Source organism: Pongo pygmaeus, chromosome 1 (genome assembly GCF_028885625.2).
Source record: "Pongo pygmaeus isolate AG05252 chromosome 1, NHGRI_mPonPyg2-v2.0_pri, whole genome shotgun sequence".
Classification (NCBI taxonomy): Eukaryota; Metazoa; Chordata; class Mammalia; order Primates; family Hominidae; genus Pongo; species Pongo pygmaeus.
Genome location: NC_072373.2, coordinates 221,403,728 through 221,429,170, shown reverse-complemented (window position 1 = coordinate 221,429,170; position 25,443 = coordinate 221,403,728). Strand labels below are relative to the sequence as shown.

Genomic DNA, 25,443 nt, shown 5'->3' with positions numbered 1-25,443 from the left:
ACACCTGTAATCCCAGCACTTTGGGAGGCCGAGGCAGGTGGATCACCTGAGATCAGGAGTTCGAGACCACCCTGACCAACATGGAGAAACCCCAACTCTACTAAAAATACAAAATTAGCTGGGCATGGTGGCGAGCGCCTGTAATCCCAGCTACTCGGGAGGCAGAGGCAGGAGAATCACTTGACCCAGGCGGCGGAGGCTGCAGTGAGCTGAGATTGTGCCATTGCACTGCAGCCTGGGAAACGAGAGCGAAACTCCATCTCAAAAATAAATAAATAAGGAATATTATGAACAACTCTATGCCTAAAAATTTGATAGCCTAGATGAAATTTATCAATTCCTTGGAAGATACAATCTGCCAAAACTCACCCAAGAAAAAGCAGACAATCTAAATAGACCTGTATCTCTTAGAGAAACTAAATCAACAATTAATAACCTTCCAAAAGGAAAAGTACCAGACCCAGATGGGTTCACTGCTGAATTGTACCAAACATTTAAGGAAGAAATTACACCAATTCTCTACAGAAGCAAAGGGAATACTTCGTAACTCATTCTGTGAGGCCACCATTATTGTTTGTTTGTTTGTTTTTGTTTGTTTGTTTTTGAGACAGTTTCGCTCTTGTTACCCAGGCTGGAGTGCAGTGGCACGATCTCAGCTCACTGCAACCTCTGCCTCCTGGGTTCAAGTGATTCTCCCACCTCAGCCTCCTGAGTAGCTGGGATTACAGGCATGCACCACCATGCCCGGCTAACTTTTTGTATTTTTAGTAGAGATGGGGTTTCTCGATGTTGGTCAGGCTGATCTCAAACTCCGGAGCTCAGGTGATCCGCCCACCTTGGCTTCCCAAAGTGCTGGGATTACAGGCGTGAGCCACCACGCCTGGCCTCGGCCACAATTATTCTATCAAAACCAGACAAAGATGTTACAAGAAAACTATACACCAGTATCTCTCATGAACACAGATGCAAAAACCCTCAACAAAGCAAACAAAAAAACAGCAAACACACCTTTACTATAGTATTCTAAGTACTTTACAAAATTGGTTCAATCTCCCCACCCACTCTGTGAGAGGGGTATTATTATCATCATCCCCATTTTACAGATGAAGAAACTGAGGCATGGAGAGATTAAGTAAGATGTCCAAGATCACAGAGCTAATGAGCCACAGACCTGGGGTCTGAACCTCAACAGTTTAGTTCAGAGTTCATGCTCATAACTTGTCCACTATGCTCTTGCAGTGCCAAAATTTAGGCAGAACTGAGACCCAGGACTTTCTGACAAGGAATGCTTCCCTCCAAAATAGAAAGACGCTCTCTGATTAGAAGAATTCCAGAAGGGCCTGGCTAACTGATGTCAGGCCACACTGTGAAGAGGATCCTACATCAAAAGCTGCCCCAGCCAGACCATTTCTAAAGCTCTTGTCAACTCTGCAGCTGTGATTTCAGCAGAGTGTGCAAATTTCTGAGATGTTCACATTAAAAAGTGCTACAAATTTTCAAATAATGTGACTTTGTTAACAGGATGTACTATCCATCCAGATTTTTTAAACTCCACTCTAATTTTATAATCTAGTTTCCTGACTCAACTGTACATGAGAGAGGTACAGACTCACCCAAATGTATGCTTTCTGAATATTCTCTATTATAGGGAAACCGGGTTAAAGACACCCCAGACCAGATCCCACTGTTCATTCTATTTTCCCTATTCTGAACTACGAAAATATCACACTGACGACAATGACAACTTCACTTGTTTCCTCTTTGATAAAATGGGCTGACTGGGCTAAATGATTTCTCAAGCTCCTTCAATTTCTAGAATTCTAGCCATATAATTCAGGAGTTGATTTTCTTAGATTTTTTTTTTTTTTTTGAGACAGAGTCTCACTTTGTCGCCCAGGCTGGAGTTCAGTGACACAATCAGGGCTCACTGCAGTCTCAAGCTCCAGGGCTCAAATGATCCTCCCACCTAAGCATCTCAAGTAACTGGGGCCACAGGCACCCGCCACCACACTTAGGTAATTTTTTATTTTTTGTAGAGACAAGGTCTTGCTATGTTGTCCAGGCTGGTCTCAAACTCCTGGCTCAAGTGATCCTCCCGCCTCAGCCTCCCAAAGTGCTGGGATTACAGGCATAAGCCACCACGTCCTGCTAAAAGTACTTAACATTCTAATGCAAAAATAATATACAAGCAAACAGAGCTTATTTAAGTGGGAAGGCACACTGCCAGATTTTAAAAGCAAAGGATTCTATCATAAAAGGGTGGAAAGGATTAGATAACCTCTCAAGGGGAAACTGGATTTATGGGATATAGTCTAGGCAAAAACCAGATCTTTGGTAATCAAGGATAATACCAAAACAAACCAACACACCGCCCAAAACAGCAGCTCTCAACCTCTCCCATCAAGGCAGACAGCCCAGGTACAGGCCCACGCACAGCTATTCCATGGGTAAAACCAGATTCTGAGAAAAGCTGAAAAGATTTTTCATAAAAATAAAGGAAACAGTAGCACAAAGGTCTTTTATCGTGGTAGTTATAAAAAGTGTTTTACGGCCGGGCGCAGTGGCTCACACCGGCAATCCCAGCACTTTGGGAGGCCAGTGTGGGCGGATAACTTGAAGTCAGGAGTTCAAGACCAGTCTGGCCAACATGGTGAAATCCCGTCTCTACTAAAAATACAAAAATTAGCTGGGCGTGGTGGCATGTGCCTGTAATCCCAGCTACTCAGGAGGCCGAGGCACAAGAATTGCTTGAACCCAGGAGGTGGAGGCTGCAGTGAGCAAGATCACGCCACTGCACTCCAGCCTGGGCGACAGAGCAAGACTCCATCTTAAAAAAAAGTAAATAAAGTTAAATTTTTTTTAAAAAGTGTTTTACAATGACATCAGCCATTTAAAGGTCTCAAAAAGGCCATCTTGTGAGGAAAAACAAAAGTGGCAATCTTTTTCAACTATTGAACTTTTTTTGTTAAAGCCTTGATCTTTCTCTAGACCTCAGGAAAATATTAATATGGTGAAAGGATACATTACCAAAGAATAAGCCCAAATAAACCTGATTTTAACGTTTACTTATACTTTTGTACCTATTCTTGCCTTTCCCTTACTAAAGGCGAGGGGCCGGGCACGGTGGCTCACGCCTGTAATCCCAGCACTTTGAGAGGCTGAGGCGGGTGGATCACGAGGTCAAGAGATCGAGGCCAGCCTGGCCAACGTGATGAAACCCCATCTCTACTAAAAAATACAAAAAAATTAGCCGGGCGTGGTGGTGGGTGCCTGTAGTCCCAGCTACTCAGGAGGCTGAGGCAGGAGAATGGCACGAACCCGGGAGGTAGAGGTTGCAGTGAGCTGAGACTGCGCCACTGCACTCCAGCCTGGCAACAGAGAGAGACTCCATCTCAAAAAAAAAAAAAAAAAAAAAGGCGAGGGTAAATAATCCACAAGCACACAGATCCTGACTGCACATGGGAACGGGCACCACCTGTCCACCTGTGAGGGCCTCCCTGGGAGCAGCAGCATGTGCTCTATGTTATGGGCAATTCCAGGCCTGGAGCCAGAACTCCACTCAGCTTCTCCACTTAAGAAAGTAAGGAGTGGCAGGAGCCGTGGCTCACGCCAATAATCCCAGCACTTTGGGAGGCCAAGGCGGGCGGATCACTTGAGCCCAGGATTTTGAGACCAGCCTGGGTAACATAGTGAAATCCAGTCTCTACAAAAAACACAAAATTTCAGGCAGGCATGTAGTCCCAGCTATTCAGGAAGCTGAAGTGAAAGGATCACCTGAGTTCGGGAAGTCAAGGCTGCAGTGAGCTGAGTTTATGCCACTGCACTACAGCCTGGGCGATGGAGTGAGACCCTGTCTTAAAAAAAGAAAGGCCAGGCACAGTGGCTCACGCCTGTAATCCCAGCACTTTGGGAGGCCAAAGCAGGGGATCACGAGATCAGGAGTTCCAGAACAGCCTAGCTAACACAGTGAAACCCCGTCTCTACTAAAAATACAAAACTTAGCTGGGCGTGCTAGTGCATGCCTGTAATCCCAGCTACTCGGGAGTGAGGCAGGAGAATCACTTGAACCTGGGAAGCAGAGGCTGCAGTGAGCCGAGATCGCGCCATAGTACTCCAGCCTGGGAGACAGAGCAAGACTCCTCTCAAAAAAAAAAAAAAAAAAAAAAGAAAGAAAAAAAAGCAAGGGGCAATGTAAACTACGAAGAGACATAATTCTAGGAAAAAGCTGAACTAACTCTCATTTCCTTTTTAAGCAAGTAGATCACTAGTAAGCTTTGCTTTGTTACTTCAACTATTATTTAGAAGCAAATTACTGGTGACATGTCCCCTAGTTGTATCTTGACATCAATGACTGCCCTAGAGCAGCAGTTATCAGAGCATGGTCTAAGGACTCCTGGCGGGGCGGGGAGGAATCCCCAAAGCTCTCTCTTTCCCAACTATTATATCTGTGTGAAGCTCAGTTTTCTCCATCTACTTCAAACAGGTAACAGGCAATGCAGAATCTAGCTGTTTTCTCTTAAGTTGGACATTAATGAGATTAGCAAAAACTTAAAATGCCAGTCTTCTTACTAAGTTGTTTCTGGTTTTTGGAAAACAGTTAATTTTCACTAAAAATATGTTATTTACACCTGCAATCCCAGCACTTTGGGAGGCCGAGGCAAGTGGATCACCTGAGGTCAGGAGTTCAGGATCGGCCTGGCCAACACGGTGAAGCCCCGTCTCTACTAAAAATACAAAAATTAACCAGGTGTGGTGGTGCGCGCCTATAGTCCCAGCTACTCAGGAGGCTGAGGCAGGAGAATCGCTTGAACCCAGGAGGCAGAGGTTGCAGTGAGCCGACACTGTGCCACTGCACTCCAGCCTGGGTGACAGAGCAAGACTCTGTCTCAAAAAAAAAAAAAAAAAAAGTTATTTAAGTCACCATGAAATGGTTTTATGATTGCTATTTTAAATAATTTAATAATTACATTATTTAATAGGTTCTCACTTTTCATTTCTAATAAATATCCATAGATAAAACCCACATATGGCTGGGCACGGTGGCTCAAGCCTGTAATCTTGACACTTTGGGAGGCCAAGGCAGGTGGATCACCTGAGGTCAGGAGTTCGAGACCAGCCTGGCCAACATGGCCAAATCCTGTCTCTACTAAAAATACAAAAATTAGCTGTGCGTGGTGGTGGGAGCCTGTAGTCCCAGCTTACTCGGGAGGCTGAGGCAGGAAAATGGTGTGAACCCGGGAGGCAGAGCTTGCAGTGAGCCGAGATCACACCACCGCACTCCAGCCTGGGCAACAGAGTGAGATTCCATCTCAAAAAAATAAATAAAATAAAATAAAATAAAAATAGAAATAGACACAAAATGTTTATGCTAATGATGTCAAAGAGGCAGTCTTTTAAGTCATTTTACCTTACTTTCATTCTGTTTTGGACTAACTGTGTTTTCTTGTTGTACTTTAAGGGCATGGCAGGGAGTCTGGAGCAGCATTGCCTAAGTGTGTTCCCCGGGACGCTGGTGCCACAGGTGCCGCAGAAAGAGTCCCAGGTCAAGTGAACTGGTTTTACCCCCGGCTCAGCAATTCCTCCAAGTGCACTCAAGCCTGTGAGAAGCCCTGCAGGAACGAAACCTGTTTAACGTTAACAGTGCTTCCCAAGCTTACATGACCGAGACCGCATTGACCTAACAGCACCTGTCCACGTCACACACCTAGGGAGACCCATTTCTCATCCTAGATGAGTTTCAAGGGGAAGCCTGCAGTTGGTCACTACATCCTTACCATTAGAAGTCACTATATGGACCACGTCACCATTATTTACAAAGATATCTTCTAGCAAAGATAATATTAAATATTATTAAATATTAAATGATAATATTAAATGATACATGATACATCCCACTGGAATAGCTGGGAGATATCAAATACATTTTTTACACTGACTTTAGTAAAATGCCTCTATACAAAGCAGTAAATTTACTTCATATAGATTTAGGAACTTGGTAAATTCAAGTAACAATTTTAAATAGCAATACTTCAGTTAAATTCTTTGATGAAAAACATTAAGCGTGTCTGGCCCTAAGTCATTCCTCTACACAGCGTACAGCAGTCAGCATCCCCTGAAAGGCGTGGCCACCGTGCAGAGGCAGTGCCTGCAGAGGCGGCTGCTTGCAGAGGGCCCCCCGCCCCCCGCTTGTGGCTCTCCTGCTCCTCCTCCACCTCAACACCTTCCTGCCCTTGGAGGCAGTGCCTCTGCCTGGGCATGGGGGCCCCTCCTCCCTGGGCTTCTGACGTGCTTCTGCAGATCCCAGTGGCAGGCTACTCTCTCCCTCCTTTTCTTCTCACTGGCTCGGTCACCTAGGACTCCAGGAACTAGGCTTCTGCCTCCTTCACAACCCTTCTCTGTACCTCAGCCTCTTAGCCCCTTCATCCCAGGCGGGAGTCAAGGGGCCGCTGATTGCGGCTGCCGCCCCCACAGAATCCTGCGGCGCTGCCACTCCAATGCCTCCCACCACTCCATCTTAACCAGCGCCTCACTGCTGGTTTACAGAATGACAGCGGTCCCTCTGTACCCACCAGGGTAGTGGTTCCAGGACCCCAGTCTATACCCGAATCCACACATACTCAAGTTGTTGGTCCTGCAGGACCCAAGTATTCAAAGAGTCAGCGCTTCCCATATGCAGGTGTCACAGCCCACAAATACTGTATTTTCCATTCACGTTTGGTTGAAAAAATCCACTTATAAGTGGACCCATGCAGTTCAAAGCCATGTTGTTCAAGGCTCAACAGCACTGTACTGCAACGTGGGTGAGTGTGAACACACGTGCATGCACGCGCTGGAATTTACTGCCAATCTGCCCAATTTCCACTTGTTATGGGTTAAATATGTTTCTGACAGTCACTTTTGGAGCTTTATAAGCATTGTTTATAACAAGTTTCCATGGGGAAGACACAATTTGGGTTCCAACTTGAACTCCAAACAGATCAATATGAGTTACCTTTTCAAATCAGAAATGGCTTAGGTACCAGGAAACAATGTATCAAGACAAAGCTAGGTTGAGGCAGTTTGCCAGTGATTAATTACTAGAAGATCCCATGAGCGGAGGTAGTCAGGAATTTCAGCAAGGGGCGAGTTCGGTTTACCCAGGCCTGGAGACAGACTGAGTGGAGAAATAACACATGCCCGAGCTCTCAGGAAAAAGGCCTCAATCTGACCAGAACTAGCATGGACTCACATTGGCTGGCCACTGCTGTGGGCTGCTCAGATGCCAGGGTTCCATCACTGCTCTCTGCACCAGCTTGCCCCAGCTTACCTGTCTGTACTTGGGTTTCCAAACGATAAGACAGTACAGCCAGGACTGCTCTATCCTGAGCCAAGGCTGCTGTCCATCCTCATATGGTCTCCTGCGCCAGTGGGCTGAGTTTCTAGATATAACAGAAACTTCAGGAAACCTTTTCCCCTTCTCCCTCAGGCCTAAGCAACAACCAGATCTGGCCCAAGGGGCCCATGTTTGTTCTCCCTTTGTCCCTGGCTTCACTCTGTCCACCAAAGTGAAAACCTCATGCGCAGGAAACACCCACAACCCAAGCTGAGGGGAAACAATGGCCCTCCAGGCTCTGCCCTTATTCTCTGCCAAGACTTAAGACTTCTGGCCTTATGCTGTCACTGTCCGCTGGCCCCAGATGCCTCCCAGAGCCCTCCCTTAGAAGACACAGGATGTGAGTGACAGCCCATCAGACACACACCCCCCAGCCTCCCGGAGTCACTCTGAAACACCTGCCCAAATGCGGACCTCCCTTACTCGCCTGATGGTCTATCCTCTTCCTGGGTCAGCACCCAGCCCTGAATAATTCAGTCCTTCAATCTCTGCAGTAAGGCTCCTGTGCCAACCACTCTGCACCGTGCATTCCTGAAGATAACATGAACGGCCTCTTAATCACCACCCCACCTGCCTCTCCTCGGTCCTCATGCTTGCATTCACTTCTCTAAAATCTAAACTGGGCCGGGCAGGGTGGCTCATGCCTGTAATCCCAGTGCTTTGGGAGGTCAAGGAGGCTGGATCACTTGAGGTCAGGAGTTTGAGACCAGCCTGGTCAACACGGTGAAACCCCGTCTCTACTAAAAATACAAGCAGTGGCTCACGTCTGTAATCCTAGCATTTTCAGAGGCCTGGGCAGGTGGATCACGAGGTCAAGAGTTCGAGACCAACCTGGCCAACATGGTAAAACCCCATCTCTACTAAAAATACAAAAATCAGCCAGGCATGGTGGTGGGCGCCTATAATCCCAGCTACTCAGGAGGGTGAGACAGGAGAACTGCTGGAACCTGGGGGACAGAGGTTGCAGTGAACCGAGATCACACCACTGCACTCTAGCCTAAGGGAAAGAGCAAAACTCTGTCTCAAAAAAACTACAAAAATGATACCAGCTACTTGGGAGGCTGAGGCAGGAGAATAGCTTGAACCTGGGAGGCAGAGGCTGCAGTGAGCCAAGATCATGCCACTGCACTCTAGCCTGGGCAACAGAGTGAGACTCTGAGAAAGAAAGAGAGAAAGAGAGAGAGAGAGAGAGGAAGGAGGGAGGGAGGGAGGGAATGAAGGAAGGGGGGAGGCAGGGAGGTAGGGAGGGAGGGAGGAAAGGCGGGCAAGCAGGCAGGCAGGCAGGCAGGGTACGGCGGCTCACGCCTGTAATCCCAGCACATTGGGAGGCCGAGGCAGGTGGATCATCTAAGGTCAGGAGTACAAGACCAGACTGGCCAACATGGTGAAACCCCATCTCTACTAAAAATACAAAAATTAGTCAGGTGTGGGAGTGTACACCTGTAATCCCAGCTACTCGGGAGGCTGAGGCAGGAGAATTGCTTGAACCCGGGAGGTGGAGGTTGCAGAGAGCCAAGATCGCGCCACTGCACTCCAGGCTGGGCAACAGAATGAGACTCTGTCTGAAAAATAAATAAATAAAGACTGGGCACAGTGGTTCACGCCTGTAATCCCAGCACTTTGGAAGGCCACATAGATAGATCACCTGAAGTCAGGAGTTCGAGACCAGGCTGGCCAACATGGTGAAACCCCATCTCTACTAAAAATACAAAAATTAGCCAGGTGTGGCGGTGTACGCTTATAATCTCAGCTACTCAGGAGGCTGAGGCAAGAGAATCTCTTGAACCTGGGAGGCGGAGGTTGCAGTGAGCCGAGATTGCGCCACTGCACTCCAGCCTGGGCGACACAGTGAGACCCCAACTCAAAAAAAATAAATAAATAAAATTTAAAATTAATAAATAAATAAAAATAAAATCTAAACTGTTGACCACATCTACCTAGGATGCCTCATTCCACACACCTCCGATCCTCTCTCCTCTCTGTTCTCTGATCAATTCTCTTGCTCCTGGGACCCTCACAACAATGTATGATATACTTTATATGCAACAAGAAAAATGCAGACCCACTGCCATATGCATTACTTTAAGTAGCAGTTAAAAAGCCCAAACCTTCTAAGAACACTCAGAAAAAGTCTAGAAAAAGACAAGGTTAATAAACTTTACCAATTGAATCTGCAAATATATATTAACCACTGGTATTAATGACCTCTCTAAAACATTATTTCATTCAAACAAACATTAATGTCGTAGTTGTTATTAAAGTCACCAGAAGGGAGGGGAAAGGCTATGTTATGAAACTATCCCAGTGGTACGTACTCCAATTTAGAAGAAGTTTTAACATGTCAGATTTCATATAAAAAAGCATTTAAGCCAGTATTTATTTTCTATTCAAGGCTCTGAATGTTTAGAAGACATGTATTCGCTGCTTCCTAGCTAAACAAGAGACGGCTCTCGGACACTTGGGCATGGACTTTTTAAACCCTTGCCAAATGAAAATGTTTTCTACAGGAATCATGAGCTGTTATCAATGGATATTTACAGACAGCTCAGAAGCAAGCTCTGACCTTGCCAACTTAGGGCTTTATAATCAGTCAGGATTATCAACGTCCCCTTCCAACTAGTCACAAGGCACCAGTAACTGAGGGGCTCGAAAACTCAAAATGACTGTACCCCACCTGTTACTCCCCACCCCCACTGTTCCTTTAATAATTTTAGCCCAGAGTGAGAGGGCCTAAGGAGAAAATGAAATTCAAGTCAGTGTGTTTTACTATTTACTTTGTGCTCTGATAAATGCTTGAAATGCATGGCAAAAAAAAAAAAAAAAAAAAAAGAGTAGGGATTATCCAAGAATTTTAATGATTTGTTATCCTTTTTACTAATTCTGTAAGTAATAAGAAACTAGCATCAATTAGTCAAATCATTTTAAAAGTAAACATAGGCCAAGGGCGGTGGCTCATGCCTGTAATCCCAGCACTTTGGGAGGCTAAGGTGGGCGGATCATGAGGTCAGGAGATCGAGACCATCCTGGCTAACACAGTTAAATCCCATCTCTACTAAAAATACAAAAAATTAGCTGGGCATGGTGGCGCGTGCATGTAATCCCAACTACTCAGGAGGCTGAGGCAGGTGAATCCCTTGAACCCAGGAGGCAGAGCTTGCAGTGAGCCAAGATCGCGCCACTGCACTCCAGGCTGGGCAACAGAGCAAGACTCTGTCTCAAAAAAACAAAAAAAAAGAGTAAACATAATCTGCTTAACACAAGGGCTTTAGTCCCCCAAATCATAAGCAACCCTAGACTTCTATGAGCCTCTGTCTACCATCGGTTCTCACTGTCCACTGAGAACGGAGTAGAGCCTGTCCTTTGCTTGTTGTTGGGGATGGAAAGATGAAGGGGAAACCTGCACCCTGAAGCCACTTAGAATAAAAGGCAGGAGTCTTCTCCCAAGGGGAGGGAGGAGCATTGGCCAGAGATGCAGCTGACAAGAGACACAGAGGACAAGTGGCTCTGGTGAAAATCTCAGGCCCTGAGCTCACAATTTGACTATTAATACTCCGTCATCTAAGTTTATCAATACTCAGGGCCAGTTTCCTGCATGGGCCAGAAGCCAGGCATAGAAGGGCCCCAGGGTTGGTTTAAAAACCTATTGCCGGCTGGGCACAGTGGCTCATGCCTGTAATCCCAGCACTTTGGGAGGCCGAGGCGGGCGGATCATCTGAGGTTGGGAGTTCAAGACCAGCCTGACAAACATGGAGAAACCCCATCTCTACTAAAAATACAAAATTAGCCAGGCCAGTTGTGGTGCATGCCTGTAATTCCAGCTACTCAGGAGGCTGAGGCAGGAGAATCACTTGAACCCGGGAGGCAGAGGTTATGGTGAGCTGAGATCACGCCATTGCACTGCAGCCTGGGCAATAAGACTGAAACTCCATCTCAAAAAAAAACAAAAACAAAAACAAAAACCTACTGCCGACCAGGTGAGGTAGCTCAGCCCATAATCCCAGCACTCTGGGAGGCTGAGGCGGGAGGATCACTTGAGGTCAGGAGTTCAGGACCAGCCTGGCCAACATGGTGAAACCCCGTCTCTACTAAAAATACAAAAATTAGCCAGGCATGGTGGTGGGTGCCTAGTAATCCCAGCTACTCAGGAGGCTGAGGCATGAGAATCGCTTGAACCCAGGAGGTGGAGGTTGCAGTGAGCCAAGAGTGCGCCACTGCACTCCAGCCTGGGTGACAGGGCGAGACTCTGTCTAAAAAACAAAAAGAAAAACCTGTTGCCATCTTGAAATTTTTTATAATTTTGGGGCCAGATGCAGTGGCTCACACCTGTAATCCTAGCACTTTGGGAGGCTGAGATGGGTGAACTGCCTGAGCTCAGGAGTTCAAGACCGTCCTGGGCAACCTGGTGAAACCCTGTCTCTACTAAAAGTACAAAAAATTAACTAGGCTTGCTGGTGCATGTCTGTAATCCCAGCTACTCAGGAAGCTGAGGCACGAGAATTGCTTAAACCCTGAAGGCGGACGTTGCAGTGAGTTGGGATCGTACCTCTGCACTCCAGCCTGGGCAATACAGCAAGATTCTGTCTCAAAAAAAAAAAAGAAAAACATTTTTAATAATTTTTGAACAAGGGGCCCCACACTTTATTTTGCATTGGCCCCTTGGATTATGTAGCTAGTCCTGTCAATCTTCATCATTAACTACATCTGAAATATGCAAAACTCAGTAAGACTAGAGTCTGCATTTCAGATGGAATTAATTATATCCTTTAAAAGTCACTTAATAGACAACCTTATACAAATCATTCTAAAGTTTTACATTTCTTCAATTTAAATTTATGACATTCAACTATTTTGAAGTGGTCCTCAAAAGTACTATTTAAGAAAAATGTTGGCTGGGCGCAGTGGCTCATGCCTGTAATCCCAGCACTTTGGGAGGCCAAGGCGGGAGGATCACAAGGTCAGGAGATCGAGACCATCCTGGCTAACACAATGAAACCCTGTCTCTACTAAAAATACAAAAAAAAATTAGCCGGGCGCGATGGCAGGCGCCTGTAGTCCCAGCTACTCAGGAGGCTGAGGCAGGAGAATGGCATGAACCTGGGAGGAGGAGCTTGCAGTGAGCTGAGATCACGCCATTGCACTCCAGCCCGGTGACAGAGCGAGACACCGTCTCAAAAAAGAAAAAGAAAAATGTTAGGCTGAGCATGGTGGCTCATGCTTGTAATCCTAGCACTTTGGGAGGATGAGGCAGGGAGATTGCTTGGGTCCAGGAGTTTGAGACGAATCTGGGCAATATGGTAAAACCCCATCTCTACCAAAAAAAAAAAAAAAAAAGCCAGGCATGGTGGTATGTGTCTGTAGTTCCAGCTATTCAGGGGGCTGAAGTGGGCGGATCGCTTGAACCTGGGAGGACAGAGATTGCAGTGAGCCGAGATCGTGCCACTGCACTCCAGCTTGAATAAAAATTTCTTTGCTATACTTTAAGTATGTAAACAAAGAAGATATTCATTTTCACTGAGTTTTAAAATTCACTTTGAATCTAAAGACATATTTCTAAGTGTTTTATATGTTTGAAGATTGGGTAATTGAGGAATAGTTAAATAAAATCAAAGGACTAGAAAAAATAATTTACTTTTTAACAAAGCACATTTTTAGCCAACTAGCATAACAAAAATGTAATTAATGAAGAAATGTCAGCTGGACATGGTGGCTCATGCCTGTAATCCCAGCATTTTGGAGGGCCAAATAGGGCAGATTGCTTGAGCCCAAAAGTTCGAGACCAGCCTGGGCAACATAGGAAGATCCTGTCTCTACAAAAATTTTAAAATTAGCCAGGTGTGGGGGTGTGCACACCTACTCAGGAGGCTGAGGTGGGAGGACAGTTTAAGCCCAGGGAGGTTGAGGCTGCAGTGAGCTGTGATTGTGCCACTGCACTCCAGCCTGGGCAACAGAGCAAGATCCTGTCTCAAAAAAAAAAGAAAAGAAAAATGTCATTTTTCTAAACTAGTTGTAGTTTGAAAATTCTCGTGTTTTTTCCAGTCCCTTTCATTAAGTTAAGCCCTGCTCCTGGAACCAGGATATTGACTCTGCATGTGTCTGGGTGGGTGTCCCCCGAACACTGCACGTGTAGCCCTGTGCTAGGCTCATTCCTGAGAAATCTACAGAAATCAAGGCCTAGGCCTCAGTCCTCTCAGCCTCTCTTAATGTGTGTGGCGGTAAAAACAACACACTGTAGGCTTGGATGCCTGCAAAAATACGAAGGCATGATAAAATTTAGTCCTCAGGAAAGCTGACCAAAGGCTCAATGTTTTTAAAAGGGTTGCTCTGTGAGCTACCAAGAGCCCCATAGCAGTAGAGTTCAAACAGAGGCTGAATGATCAACACACAGGGACATATGAGGAAATGTCTGTTTTACAGGGAAGGCTATTTAAAGTATAGAGGAAAGAACTTTCAAAGTTCCTTTCAACTCCAAGTCTAAAGTCCAGAGTAGAAATTATATGAGAGACAATGGCAAAGGAAGGAATTGGTTGGATGAAATGCCAGTTTGCACCTAGACTAGGAAAAATTCAACTTAAAATTCTAACAAACTAGAAAACTGTGAAATGTGGATTTGATTAGAAAAATGCTCCTGTGAGTGATTATGGAGGTCAAGTGGATAAAGGATGGTGCAGCCACTTTGTACAACCAACTGGTAGTTCCTCAAAATGTTAAAAACACAGGCCGGGCATAGTGCTCATGCCTGTAATCCCAGCACTTTGGAAGGCCAAGGCAGGTGGATCACTTGAGGTCAGGAGCTGGAGACCAGCCTGGCCAACATGGTGAAACCCCATCTCTACTGAAAATACAAAAATTAGCGGGGCATGGTGGCAGGCACCTGTAATCCCAGCTACTCGGGAGGCTGAGGCAGGAGAATCTCTTGAACCCAGGAGGCGGAGGCTGCAGTGAGCCAAGAACATCACTGCACTCCAGCCTGGGTGACAGAGTGAGACTCTATCTCAAAAAAAAAATTAAAAAATTTAAAAAGTTAAATCTAAGAGTTACCCTAAGACCCAACAATTCCACTTGGGTATATACCCAAGAGAAATGAAAACACATGTCCACACAAATTCCTGTACAAAAATGTTCATAGTAATATTTTCCAAAATAGCTACAAAGTGGAAATAACCCAAATGTCCATCAATGAATAAATGGATAAACAGAATGTGTTATATCCCTACAAGGATATATTATTTACCTATGAAAAGAAACAAGTCCTGATACATGCTACAACATGGATGAACCTTGAAGACATCATACTAAGCAAAAGAAGCTAGTCACAAAAGGCCACATATCATGATTCCATTGATATGAAATGTCCAAAATAAGCAAATCCATAGACAGAAAATAGACTAGGGGTTGCCAAGGGATGGAGGAGGACGGAGATGGAGAATGAGCGCTAACAGGTATGTGGTTTCTTTTGGGAGTGATGAAAGTGTTCTGAAATTAGATAGTGGTGATGGTTGCACAACTTTGTGAATATACTAAAATCACTGAATTGTATGTCTTAAAAGGCTGAATTTTATGGTATGTGAATTATATCTCAATAAAGCTGTTTAAAAAAAAAAAAGGAGTGGATGCAGAAAAAGGTGGGGTTTTGTTGTTTGTTTTTGAGACAAAGTCTCGCTCTGTCACCCAGGCTGGAGTGCAGTGGCATGACAAAGGTGGTCTTCCTTTTTTTTTGAGATGGAGTTTTGCTCGTTGCCCAGGCTGGAGTGCAATGGTGTGATCTTGGCTCACTGCAACCTCCGCCCCCTGGGTTCAAGCAATTCTCCTGCCTCAGCGTCCCAAGTAGCTGGGATTACAGGTATGTGCCACCACGCCCGGCTAATTTTGTATTTTTTAGTAGAGATGGGGTTTCTCCATATTGGTCAGGCTGGTCTCGAACTCCCAACCTCAGATGATCCGCCCACCTCGGCCTCCCAAAGTGCTAGGATTACAGACGTGAGCCACCACACCCAGCCGGTGGTCCTCCTTTGTCCTACACAATGACTCAGAGAAAGTACAGACCAAGGTAGGCTTGAAAAGTAGCAGACTCAACAGAAGTTCTTGTCACGGGACAATCAGACAGAACGAAACAGATGGCTGAAAGATGATTCTTCGGCCAGGTGTGGTAGCTCATGCCTATAATCTCGGCTCTTTGAGAGGATGAAGTGGGAGGACTGATTGAGTCCAGGAGTTCGAGACCAACCTGACCAACACAGCGAGACGCCATTTCCATTAATTCTTTTTAAGATGATGATTCATGTCTGACCAAAGAAGAAAAAAGAAAAAACATGACTCTTCTTCTGATATGCTACCACATACTTCTTATTGGGGTTCCCGAATGGGAAGGAAGCTAACTTTCAGATTTTTTTTTTTTTTTTTTGAGACGGAGTTTTGCTCTTGTTGCCCAGGATGGAGTACAATAGCACCATCTTGGCTCACCGCAACCTCCACCTCCTGGGTTCAAGCAATTCTCCTGCCTCAGCCTCCCAAGTAGCTGGGATTACAGGCATGCACCACCACACCCGGCTAATTTTATATTTTTTAGTAGAGATGGGGTTTCTCCATGTTGGTCAGGCTGGTCCCAAACTCCTGACCTAAGGTGATCCGCCCGCCTCCGCTTCCCAAAGTGCTGGGATTACAGGTGTGAGCCACCACACCCGGCCAACTTTCAGATGTTTTATAGGTATTTAAGCTGCTTTAAACTCTGCTACTTTGAAGTATGTGAATCGCTGCCAAGAACCTTTAAAAATAAAACCTTTAGTAACAGATCTTGTGAAAATTTTTAATCTAATAATAATATCCTAAAGCTAAATCAAAAAATGAGCAAAAATATACCTAAAACATAGGAGAGAAAGAACCTATCAAATCAGGGACAACTGAAAGCAGCATTCTAGTTCCCGGGTGGTGGCAGTTCTTAGGGAAAAGATGGGTATTGTATGTCAAGCTGACACAGTGGGGAGGCTGTCACCATTTAAGGGTTCCTATATATGGCCTTTGCATAGCCTCAAAATGTCACTTTTGAGGGCTTGCTATAGTTTGGCTTTTTTTTTTTTTTTTTTTTAGAGACAGAGTCTTGCTCTGTCGCCCAGGCTGGAATGCAAGTGGCGTGACCTTGGCTCACTACAGCCTCAACCTGCCAGGCTCAATCAGTTCTCCAGCCTCAGCCTTCTGAGTAGCTGGGACTACAGGCATATGCCACCATGCCCAGCTAATTTTTTTGTATTTTTAGTAGAGATGGGGTTTCACCATGTTGCACAGGCTGGTCTCCAACTCCTGGACTCAAGCAATTCACCCATCTTGGCCTCCCAAAGCACTGGGATTACAGGTGTGAGCTACCATGCCTGGCCATTTGTTTTGTTTGTTTTCTGAGACTGAGTCTCACTCTGTCGCCAGGCTGGAGTGCGGTGGTGCATTCTCGGTTCACTGCAACCTCCACCTCCCGAGTTCAAGTGATTCTCTTGCCCCAGCCTCCCAAGTAGCTGGGACTACAGGTGCACGCTACCACGCCCAGCTAATTTTTGTATTTTTAGTAGAGACAGGGTTTCATCATGTTGGCCAGGATGGTCTCCATCTCTTGACCTCATGATCCACCCACCTTGGCCTCCCAAAGTGCTGGGATTACAGGCGTGAGCCACCGCACCAGGCCTTGGTTGTTTTTTAATGCAAGAACATGACATTGCATAAATAATTTCCACCAATCTTGAATCTGTAGTCCTGAAACACTACTAAAATCTACATTTTGTAGCAAATCAACATTTTAAATTTCACTTATAAAGACACATTTCTTCAAGCAACTTTTTTTTTTTTTTTTTTTTGAGATGGAGTCTCGCTCTGTAGGCCGGAGTGCAGTGGCGCAATCTCGGCTCACTGCAAGCTCCACCTCCCAGGTTCACGCCATTCTCCTGCCTCAGCCTCCCGAGTAGCTGGGACTACAGGCACCCGCCACCACGCCTGGCTGATTTTTTGTATTTTTTTTAGTAGAGATAGATGGTGTTTCACCGTGTTAGCCAGGATGGTCTTGATCTCCTGACCTCATGATCCGCCCACGTTGGCCTCCCAAAATGCTGGGATTACAGGTGTGAGCCACCACACCCGGCCCCTTCAAGCAACTCTTCACACCAAATTAAGACCCACTGAAAAAACAAGTTTTAATGATCTAAGCCCTCAACCAGAATACATAAGAAATAGACTCTTGGTGGTTTTTTAGGATAATCAGATCTCTATTTTGTTTCAACCCTTATAAATGAAAACTCTATCCAAAAATAAAAATAAAAAACATATTTTCCTGTCTCAGAAAGCAATAAAAATAACTCAGTACTTTTTTTCCTTTGTTCTAAAATTTTAACATATCTCAGCTTCCTCATTTTAAACATTTAGACTTGGTTTAATAAGCTTCACTAAGTCCTGCAGCTAGTGTTATGAAATTATGGCATTTTCTAGTTTCAATGTAATATTTCATATCCCACAAAAATTTCATTTTTGGTCATATTCTTCATAATTAAAACTGAAATACTAGTTGCTGTTTTTGGCTTAAATATCAAATACTAGCACAGATAATGTATGATATGACCTCCTAAACCTTCCTTTTGAAAAATAATTCCTATAAAACTGCTTGGTTTCATGCTTTTTCTCCCAAAAAAAAAATCCAGCCAAAGGACGAATTCCAGGTAACTGAAGGTTCCAGTTAACCGAGTTAATGCTCTAAAATTGGAATATATTCAAAATTGTTCGTATTTTATTATTTCTTCAGCAGTTACAGGCCTCCTTTGAGAAATAAATGTTATTTACTTTCAGTATTAAAAATGTTAGACTATGGGTAATACTGAGGTCTATATTCGAACGACTTTTTTCCACATCGTTACTTCTGAAAAATGAGGTAATAAATTAAGAAACCATCTTCCCAAAAAAGCTGCAAATTATAGTATTTTTAAAGGGACTAACAGGGGTAGCCACAGAGCTACAGCCTTCAAAGGCTGAGAAAGAGTTTCATGATCTAATATCCCCAATACTGCAACCAACAGAATGGATCCTTGAACTTTTTTTTTTTTTTTTTTTTTGGTATTTTTGTAGTGACAAGGTTTCACCATGTTGCCCAGGCTAGTCTCAAACTCCTGGGCTCAAGCAATCTGCCTGCCTAGTTCTCCCAAAGTGCTGGAATTACAGGTGTGAGCCACCAAGGCTGGCCCCATGATCCTTGAAAATTTACCCACTAATGAATTCCCATATTCACACTGCAGAATTTAAGTTTGGGCCGGATGCAGTGGCTCACACCTGTAATCTCAGCACTGTGGGAGACAGAGGCAGGCGGATCACTTGAGGTCAGGAGTTCAGACCAGCCTGGCCAACATGGTGAAACCCTGTCTCTATTAAAAATACAAAAATGAGCCCAGTGTGATGGCATATGCCTGTAGTTCCAGCTACTGGGGAGGCTGAGGCAGAAGAATCTCTTGAACCCGGAAGGTGGAGGTTGCAGTGAGACAAGATCACGCCATTGCACTCCAGCCTGGGTGACAGAATGAGACTCTGTCTCAAAAAAAAAAAAAAAAAACTTAAGTTTGCTTTACACTATGTAATTTTTTTCAGTATAGAGCATTTATCTGTGAAGTGAAAATTAGGATGCAAAGCTATTACGCTGTCTAAACTGAAATGCTGTTATCCATCCACCCATTCATTCATTCAATCACACAATACTGGCATGCCTCTGGTGTGCTGGTGACGGGAAACATATGCAAAGCAGATACCCTTCCATCTTGGGGCATATGTTCTACTGAGGGGAAACAGACGATAAACAATTCAATAAGTAAACAACAAGGCATGTTAGAATGGGCTAAGTGCTATGCAAAAAGAAAGTGTTGCAGGGAAACAGGATTTAGGGGTTCAGGAAGAGAAATGATTTCAAATAGGATGGTGAGGAGAGGCCTCACTAAGCCTGTGTGCAAATGGAAAAGTAACAGTGAATTTTATTATGTGGCTTCGAAACGCATTACATGGTTGCATTTTTTAAATATTCATATAAGCTTTCTATTTTCTCTGCTTCACTGCTCTATTTCCCGATCTCCATGAAGAAGGCAGGTAGCTGAAGGACATGACTGTCCAGGGCATGCCAAAGATATTTCTTCTAATATTTTGGCTTACTTAATTTGTTTTTAAGATGGAGTCTTGCTTTGTCACCCAGGCTGGAGTGCAGTGGCGTAATCTCAGCTCACTGCAACCTCCGCCTCCTGGGTTCAAGCAATTCTCCTGCCTCAGCCTCCCAAGTAGCTGGAATTACAGGCGCCCACCAGTACACCCAGCTAATTTTTATATAGTTAGTAGAGATGGGGTTTCACCATGTTGGCCAGGCTGGTCTCGAACTCCTGACCTCAGGTGATCCGCTGGCCTCGGCCTCCCAAAGTGCTGGGATTACAGGCGCGAGCCACTGCACCCAGCTCTACTCAATGTTTTTTGAGAACTACAGTTATAATTAAAATAAAATTTGAGGGTCTCTGCAAAACTAAGAGTCAAGATGCAATTTATATTAGAAAATCCATCATTTTCTCCAGCACTCTGTACATAATCTAACATTAACAATTATTAAAGGTAGCTACAGCATGAACAGGAGTTCATGTCGTACTGCCTTACAGCAGTAAAAAATTCAAATATTAGTTGAAATGATCTCTTAAAATGAGCCCACAGAGCGTCTCCAAACTGTAAATTTACATATGAAATTCACTTGTAATATTTCAAAATGAAATTGTTTATTAGCATTTCGTGTAATAATTCCAAGACATTTTCTAACTTGCAACCTGAAAAAAAACAAATGCAACCGAATAACTGATGTATAAAATGCCTTTATTCTGAAGACTAAGAATCTTGAACTACTGTAACTGCACCAAGAAAAACTTAGAGAAAGCAAATTACAAATGACTCAATTAGTCAACACACCTTTCATACAAGATTTCTGTCGGTCTCGGGTAATGAAGATATTCAAAGTTGAAATGTATGCTGTTTAAGTAACCAAGGCAATTAAATAATGACTAACAAATGTAGGTGCTATTTAAGAAAGCACCAATTTTAACAAGAAATGGTCTCACTGACTAAACTAAATATACTTAAACTGTTCCCAAAATACCCAATCCAAGCACATATTTTTAAAATGTGTGGGTTTTCCCCAAGAGAAGCAAAACTTTGACATTTCTCTTGGATATATTAGAGTTTCAGACCTCCAACCCACATCTGGAAAGAACATTTCAAACTTAGCTTGATGTTACTTTTAAAAATCAAACGGCCAGCAATGAGATACTTAGTGACTAAGATCTGAATTTGACCGAGTCAACAGAATGTTAGAAATGAAATAAAAGAAGTATTCAAAGTTTATCATCCTCGATGTTTAGAAAGGAACATGGAACAAAAGATGCATTTGCCGCCTCTGCCCTTTAATTCGTGAACACCATACTTCTCTCCTTATGTCACGCCAGGGAAGGGAAAATAAGAATTTTTAAAAAGCTTGCTAAATTCAAATATGATCATTTCATCTAGATTTCTATCAATCCTCCTCCCCAAAATTTATTTTGATTAAAAAAAATCAGAACAACAGATTTAAGCCTACAGTAGATTCTACAGACTACACCTAGATTACTTTGCTCTAAGGCCAAGGAAAATGTTTACGATTTCAAGATCCACTCAGAAGCAAATACTGTATCTGCAATGCGTAAGCTTTTCGTTGGCAAGACCAGTCAATATCAGAGGCGTACAAGGTTTAAAAGGTTAAGTGGATGAAGGTTAAAAGCTAATAATAAATTAGCCAAGAAATATTACTTCCCACCGAGCCATAAAATAATTTCGGTCCTACAATCCTAAAAAACCAGAGAGGTTTCTCGTTTTTGTAGAGGACATCTAACCCTCCACGGTCTAAATGACCGTCAGAAAAACAGCACCAAGGCACCAGGGGTAGCAGAGACGGAGATTTCTAACACTGGGTGAGCCCGCGGTCGCAAATCTCATAGCGATTTCACCTTTGGGTGAAAAGGTGGGAGCGAAGCACGAAGTTTCAGCCTCGGCTCCACTGGAAACAGACAACGTCTGAAGGACCCTGGGAGGAGGCGGAAAGGGGCGAAGTCGTGGTGTCCGCGGTGCAGCAACAGAGAATCGGGATCTTGGAAACGGGATGCGGAGGAGTGGGCTCTTATGTAAGCACACACCAAAACTGTGCGTGCACCCCCCGCCTGATGCACATCTGAGCACACGTACACACAGCATCTCACCCAGGGGTGCAGCCCCAGCCTGCGTGCGCCGCTGAGCAGGGCGGGCTGACCCTTCGGCCCGTCTGCACGTCCCCCCAAATCAGCGCAGCCACCACCATGGGCTGCAGTGGGGGCGGCCCAGGCCCAGGTGCCCAGCCCGGGACGGAGCCTGGCTTCCCCGGGACGCCTGCAGCGCGCGCCCACAGTCTACTGCGCCCCGGCCCCGGCTCCGCGAGCCCGACCCCCAACCCGAACCCCACGCCCTGACCCGGCTCCCTGCGCTCAGACCCGACTCCCCGCATCCCGGCATCCGGCCCTACTCCCGCACCCGGACCCGAATCCCCGCACCAGGACCCGAATCCCGCACCCGGACCCGAATACCGCACCGACCCAGCGGCCCGGCCCGGCCCAGCCCCGGGGCTTACCTCGCGCGGCCCAGACCCCGCCGCCGAACAGCAGCCCGACCAGCAGCAGCCGGGCGGCCGGGGCCAGCGCGGGCGCGGGGCGGCGCAGCATCGCCAGCCCGGGGCGGGAGCGGCAGGGAGGCGCGCGGGACGCCGAGCGGAGCTCTCAGAGCTCTCGGGGCTCCAGGGGCCTGGGGCTGGCTGCTCCGCGGCGCGGCGAGCTCCGGGGGTCCAAGGAGGAGCCGCCGCCGCCGCCGCCGTGACGCTGGGCCGCGCGCTCGGGATGCGGCGCCCTCCCCGCCTCGGAGCAGCGCCTTGCTGGAGGCAGCGGCAGCAACTAAGATGGCGGCGGCGCTCTCTCTCGGGTCCGGCGAGGGTACCCGGCCGGGGGCGGGGTGGCGGCGGGAGGGGCGGAGATGGGGAGCGACGCGAGGCGCGCGCGCGGCGGACTCGGGGAGCGCGCGGGCCCGGGAGGGGCGGGGGAGGGGAGCCGAGGGAGCGCGCGCGGCGGACCCGACAGCGGGCGCGCGCCTCCGAGCCCGTCAGCCCCGCCTGGAGCGCGCGCCCCGCGGGGGCGCGCCTGGGGTGTGTTCCGAGCGGCCGGGAGGGGCCCGGGGGACTGTATCCCTTTCCCCGGCCGCAGATGGAGAGCCTCAACTCCGCGTCCCTACGCGCGCTCCCGGGCTCCTATGGCCGGGTGAGCGGTACCCGGGGACCCGCGCCTCCTTCTCCACCCCGAGGACTCATCGTTCCCACCCGCTCCGCCGAGGAGCGCAGACCCCGGCGGGGGAGTGCGGCCCAGGACCCTTGTCACTTCGGGCAGGTCGCGTCGCCCCCCAGAACCTCGGAGTCCTCGTCTCTCCAGTAGAGGTGATGAGAGGGGTCACGAAAGGGGGTCCAGGAGACGAGGTCAGCGAAACGCTCCTGGTAAACAGTTAAGGGCCGCGCTGCACTACCCGCACCGGCTCCCGCCCCGGGACCTGCCCCCAGGGAGTCTGTCCTGAATTCACTGAAGGAATCTATTTGTGACTTTCTAAAGGCGGCTGGTGTGCGCGCTCTTTCTCAGTGACATGGTGCGATGCTGGTTCTTAGAAATGCGGAGGTCCGAATGGATAGAGAGGACAGAGAAGCCCCCCCCCCCTCTACCGTGGATCCCTACAGGGATCTTGGGGTCCTCCCATTTTCCCAGCGTCCAGCGGCCCCCTCCTCCTCTCCTCTGGACCCCTGGCACCCCCCGCAGTGGAGGAAAGGCCTGGAACAGCCGTGGATGGGCGTGTGTGCAGGCACTGTACCCTATGAGACTATTGGCTCCATTTTGCAGATAAGGAAACTAAGTCAGAAAAGTGAAATGACTTCCCCCGTTGGGACCACTATTGTAAAAAGAATCAGCCCTCAAGGACAGGATGTTCGCATTAGGGGGACACCAACAGCAAAAAGTGGAACCCTAAAATGTTCATTTTTCGAGACTGCTGGAGGAGCCATCCATGAACGTCATTGCTCCAGGTGGGGGTGGAGGAGGCTGGCAGCACTGGAGGTTGGGTGGAGACTGGTTTGTGGGGTGCAGAGGACTTATTTAGGAGACTAGTGGGCAAAGAACCCAAAAACATAGATTGAGGCCAAATTGGGGGAATGGACTTGATCCTACAGTCAACAGGAAGACCTGGAACGGCTGGGAACAGCGGTGTGATGTGACCTGGGGAAGGCTTCAAAAGCAATCTAGAATCCAACTCCCTGCGCCTTGTTCCCCATAAGCGTCCTGCACCAAAGCCTACAGATTCCATCTTACTAGTGTCTCTCATTCCTTCCCCTGCTCCCCCTCCCCTGGGTTGACGAAGACCGGACTCTCCTTGGCTGGACCCTTCCCAAAGCACCTGCCTGGCCCCCGCAGGCTCCAAGCCACACCCACCACTCCTTCCAGCCAAGGCTTTGAGTCATCCTCTCCCTTGGTGACGGGTGTTGCCATTGCTTCTGGCCCTCCTGGAGTTATAAACTCAGTGAGTGCCTCCCTGCTGCCACCTCATCAGGTCCAGACATCTCTGCCGGGCTTCCCATCCTCCACCCGGCTGACCTCAGGGCATGCTGTCTGCCACTGTCTCCTCTTATTCATTCCCCTCCCAGGGCCAACATCACACTTCCTCCTCCACCCATACCCAAGCCTCAGGTCCTTACAAGGAGCTTCTGGGCTGTCTCCTTCAGGAAGTCCTCCTGCCAGCCCTCCCTCTCCAGCCCTGAGCTGCTCTAACCAAACAGTTCAGCTTTATAATCTGCTGCCTGTGCTGTCGACTGACTAATCCATCAGTGTCCTTTTCTCCTCCCCACTGTATTCTAGTGGGAAGGACCCAGATGGTCTAGTCAGACAGGACTGAACTTCAGTGCTGGCCTCTGCGAATGCAAACGACCTTGGACAGGTTATGGAACTTTCAGAATCTCTTTCCTCACCTGTGAAATGGAACAATATCTACTTCTTAAGAGTTGTGAGAATTAAATGAAATGATGCCACATAGATCTAGAAATACCAGGCTTTATGTGGCGAATAAATGAAAGTGCCACATACAGCCTGGTGTCTCTAGATACATGAGTTTCTTTTTCCCTTCAAGAAGGCTTCTGTGCTTCTAGTATACCAGCGAACACAGTAGGTACTCAATAAATAGTGATGAACTCAATGAATTGCTGAGTTAGGTTTTATTATTATGGAGATCACATCTCAGAGGGTGAAAAAAGATGTACCCTGTAGATTTCCAGGGAGCTTCGAGATTTGCAGAACATAAAATCGGAAAGGTATAATCTCAGAACTATGTTTTCAGTCCATAGACTGATGATGCCAAGAGGGGAAATTTAATGTGTTCAGTTCTATTAAAAACACAAACAAAAGCTCTTCAGTGTCTGGAATCCTGATCCCTTTATCTTCTCACCCTTATTGCCCCTTAAAGAAACAGAGATAGATCAAAAAGATCCAGTGTCAGGTGGGGCAGATAGATGGCTTGGTGAGCTCAGTGCAACCTGCACCTGCTGGGATTTCACCCACATGAGAGTGAGTCCAGCCGCAAGGCTCAACTTGAAAGTCTCGGAAATGGGGGAACCAGTAAACTCAGTTTCTGCTCTGCCTGACGATAGCCTCAGCCACATTGGCACATTTCAAAGGTTTCCCCCATGATGGATTAGTTAATCCTCCAAATGGCCCTGAGATGGGGATCGATTCAGGCTTATGCTATGGTTAGCTGGGAGAGGGGCCTTGCCTGAGCTGAGCCAGCCACTGACAAAGTAGCAGCATCAGAGGCCCTGGAGCCATGGGGAATGAGGCATCACCCAGGCCCATCCTGAACTGGGAACATATACTTGAGGATAAGGAGGTGGCTTTGTTAGCTGGTGGAGGAAGATCTGTACTTTTGAATGTATAGTGACTCTATCTGAGACAGTAGATGAA

General features: G+C 46.7%; 1 protein-coding gene across 4 annotated transcripts in view; it reads right to left on the bottom strand.

Annotated features, from left to right (window-relative positions):
- Positions 1–24,891, bottom strand: part of CLSTN1 (calsyntenin 1) — a 96,668-nt gene extending 71,777 nt beyond the window's left edge. For 2 of the 4 annotated variants that reach the window (XM_054440436.2, XM_054440425.2), the window contains exon 1: positions 22,041–24,891. In XM_054440436.2, coding sequence (XP_054296411.1) covers positions 22,041–22,131 — 91 coding nt within the window. In that variant the 5' untranslated portion in view covers positions 22,132–24,891. The remainder of the gene's footprint in view (positions 1–22,040) is intronic. The other 2 variants (XM_054440416.2, XM_063668168.1) reach the window with 2 other exon arrangements.
- Between the last annotated feature and the right edge of the window lie 552 nt (positions 24,892–25,443).